General features: G+C 23.8%; 1 protein-coding gene across 3 annotated transcripts in view; it reads right to left on the minus strand.

Annotated features, from left to right (window-relative positions):
• The window catches only part of LOC102678764 (elongation of very long chain fatty acids protein 4-like), a 16,059-nt gene that overhangs the window by 1,813 nt on the left and 10,208 nt on the right, over positions 1–4,038 (minus strand). Inside the window, exons 1-5 of one of the 3 annotated variants that reach the window (XM_006614767.2) lie at positions 2,044–2,068; positions 1,071–1,152; positions 626–813; positions 472–552; positions 217–388 (exon numbers count right to left, since the gene is read on the minus strand). In XM_006614767.2, coding sequence (XP_006614830.2) covers positions 217–388; positions 472–552; positions 626–813; positions 1,071–1,152; positions 2,044–2,049 — 529 coding nt within the window. In that variant the 5' untranslated portion in view covers positions 2,050–2,068. Of the gene's footprint in view, positions 1–216; positions 389–471; positions 553–625; positions 814–1,070; positions 1,153–2,043; positions 2,069–3,588; positions 4,033–4,038 lie in introns of those variants that run through there. The other 2 variants (XM_006614769.2, XM_006614768.2) reach the window with 2 other exon arrangements.

Here is a 4,038-nt window from a genome sequence, read left to right on the forward strand (position 1 = left end):
AATTATCAGAATATAAACAACGATTAATAAATTATTTTTCTTATTTTCAATCTTTAGATTATTTTTAGTTAAAAATAATATATTTTTTTAAATAATAAAATTTAAAAAATTAATCTATTTATATAGATGTAATTAATTTCTGATTTTTATCTTTTTGACATTTTTTACAAATGATTAAAGAGAGTTTGATATATTGATAGATAAATTATTACTTACTAGATCCGCTTGGTACCCATTTAATACCAATCCACCATAACGAAAACATGGTAGAATGATGGTAAACATGAAGGAAGCTTAATTGATTATCTTTTTTTCGTAAAATAAAGAAAAATGTATCACAGAACTCCAAAAGTTTGCTAAAGTAGTACCACCAGACAGCATGAGCAATCTAATAAAAAAAAAATAAAAAAACTGACATAAAATAAATATATTTTTTTATGTATAAAATTTATTTCAATTAATATTTTTTACCTGCAATTCATCTGGACGAGTTACATGTCTAATTGGTTGACACACATAACTATAACGTAGTCTAGTAGATGCTACGAATAACTGCAAATAATAAATTGATATATTAAGTATCGATCAATATGAAAAATCATAATTTTATAATAAAAAAATATACTTGTATCGCGATGTACGCATTAAGACAGGCCATTGCAAGATTATACGGAACAAGAGCCCATGTTAGTTTGAAGGCTTTTCGATTTCTCATGATTTTTGGCCCAGCCCATACAATGAGTAAATACAACATTGTATATATCAAAGTAGGTTTCGGGGAATCAACCAAAAGCCATCCTCTCGTTCGTTCATCTGTAAATTAGCATTAATTATAAATATATATATATATATATATATATGTATATTTTTATTTTATTAAGAATAAATCTTTATAACATAATGAATTTGATAGTTATTGACTTTTTAAGTATTATTCTTCGAATGTTTATATTAAAAAAATTTTCTTGCTATATATATGTATATTATAATTTGAGAAAAGGACTTAATGAATTTTTTATTATGAATTAATAAAAAAACTATGTTCATTTTTAATATAATAAATAAATTACCAGCAAGGGATAACGTCCAAAGATAATAATTGTAGGCATCGTTTATTAAAGTTGCTGTAGAATTAATTAAGCTTGCCATTGCCTATAACAAAATAATAATTATAAACTTTTTATAAAAATTTGTAACATATATATTTTTTATAATTTTTCTATATTTATAAATAAAATATATTCGGAAGTTAAGTTAATTATAAATGATAATTTCGCGAAGTAATTTCTTATAAATAAATTATATATTATTAATAAAAAATACTTAAAAAAAATAATTTCTTTTGTATCTATACACTTATATTTTTATTACAATATATTTATACTTTTAGGAAAAGAAAAATATATTAAAATAATATATAATATATATTAAAATAAATATCGATTGTAAAGCAATATATATAATGATATATAAAGATTTATATGTTATTATAATTAACAATCATATTTAACTAACAAGATTTTATGACAATAAAAAATCTGTAAAAATTTTATTATTTTATAAATCTGTAAATTTTATTATTTGAATTATATTCAAGATATATAATCCAAAAATATTTGTATTATATAATTTTGTATGTTGTATTATTGAACTTGTACCAAACGTTATTATATTATAAATAGATATATGCAAAAATAATTTATAAAAATCAAGTTTATCTTTAAATCTTTTTTACAAATCTTGCATGTATATCAGATACGTAAAATTTTTTTTTACGTTAAATATATATCTTAAATATATTATAATTTTTATATAATAATTTTTTAGAATTTTTATTGCCTATGAAATATTTCAACGTTCTAAACTTAACTATAAAATAAACGAATATATTTACGAAACATTTATCTATAATAATAATATTTTTTTTTGGAATTACAGTACAATTTTCATCAAATTAATAAAACTGAAAATATATTAAACGAATTGTTGCAATAAAAATGAAACAAGTTTTTCTGTATTGATTAGCGCATGCATTCGATTTACCATCATTATTGTACGCTTTATGAACAGCTTCTATGTATATACATTATCTGGTCGTTCACTTAAAGATAGAAACGTCATATGTAGTAACTTTCACGTTATACCGAATAAATCTAACGCTATCTCCCAATACCGTCTGCGTGAAAACACGTTTCGTTAGATCTTTCAAATAGCTTGATTTCAAACTGATTCGATGCTCCGATGGCAAAGTAGGAATGTCTACTTTCATTTACGATCTAACGTTGCCGTGAACTTGTAACAAGTGCAAGTGTATGTTCTCCCTCCGCTATAGCTTATTTAGCTTTCATTTTGTTTTAATTAAACTATTTTATAAGGCGTTGATTCAATCTGTGAAATCTTATGATGCTGATCCAACTATTTCTTGTCGAAAAATGCTTGATTATTTTCAAATTTTTTAATTTTCTTTTTGGAAAATATATTAATTTAAATATTATTGTTATTATTTTTATTTTTAATAAAATTTCATTTATAAAATTTTATCATTGATCAATAATGATATGGAATTAATTAATATATCGATTATCTTTTGAAATTTATAATTTATTTTGTAATATATTAAGTAGAAATATCAATCGCTTGAAAATTTGTTAATTTTTTTAGCATTAATTAATATTAACAATCCATTCAGAAATATTTTTTTTTATATCAAATTGAAAACATATAAAATAAAATTTTTATATCAAAATATTGGAAATGTAGGTAAACTTCTTCAGGCTCTCTCAGATTTCTCTCCTCATGATTAAACCAGTGGAACAAACTGACGTTTTTATGCTACTTTAGAAATAAATTGCGATTCATATTAATCATTTCTACTACGTATAGTGACAATAGCTGATTCAAATGGTTTATAGCATTCATAACGAATGATCTCTTGTAGAGAAAGTCTTTGATAAATAAATTCGTAATCTTTGGAAGCTGAGTGAAATCATCTATAAACCAGTTTTTTTTTATAACAATGAAACGTGCCGCGTGTATCTCACAATCAATATATTTTTTCCTTATATTTTCTTTTTTTTTAATAATAATAATTATTAATTAATTTTTTAATAATAATAAATTATTATTTTTCAAAAATTATAAAAAAGTATATAAATATTTTTTCTATATCATATATCAACTATGAAACTATTCAATTGTTTCAAAATTGATTTATAATTATGCTTACTTTGCATTTGATTTCGCGTTTACAAAAGAAATATATATATATATTATACGTCAAGTATGATATATTCTTGTAATATTTTCTTGTAATATTTTCTATGATCAATTTCCTTTAACGAATTACTCTAATGAATTGGATTATGCAATATAACACAATATATTATTAATAATTAATTGCATTTTATCATATGATAAAATATCTTACAATATTCGATTTTTATTTTTTACAAATATCAAGTTTTGATATTTTATTTTATTAAAATTTTTATTACTTTTTTTTATATCAGCGATCAATGTAATAATTTATTTTCTAATGATATTAATTTTAATACCGAATGATAATAATTTAGTACAGAAAACTCTTACCTCGTATAACACTGATCAGAGTTAAGAGAAGCTAATGACGGTACTCTTGTGTCTCCTTCTCGTCTTCTTCGGCACACACCAATTACGACGAATCTCAATTACGATTAAATATTAATCAAAAATGTCTATCGTCGAATATGAAAAAGAAATTGTCACAAACGGCCTATACGATTCCCCTTTGATTCTTCCTCTCCTGCACAACGCGATCGCGGCGTTGTCAAAGTAACATGACACGAGTATCGATATATTTCCCTTATGGAAACAGGGATGACACCGACCGGGAGGTGTCGCCGAATGATCAATATTTCGATTCTTTTTACGAGAAAAGGATCGTCATACGACGAGTTCGATCGGCAAAGTGGCAGCGTCTCGTAGCCTCTTCGCCGGTCCGCTTTATAACTTTGGTGTCGTCCGTCTGGCGATGCTCCTGCTGGTAGCAGACAAGCTCAC

This window comes from Apis dorsata, unplaced genomic scaffold, assembly GCF_000469605.1.
Source record: "Apis dorsata unplaced genomic scaffold, Apis dorsata 1.3 scaffold_197, whole genome shotgun sequence".
In the NCBI taxonomy this organism is placed as follows: domain Eukaryota; kingdom Metazoa; phylum Arthropoda; class Insecta; order Hymenoptera; family Apidae; genus Apis; species Apis dorsata.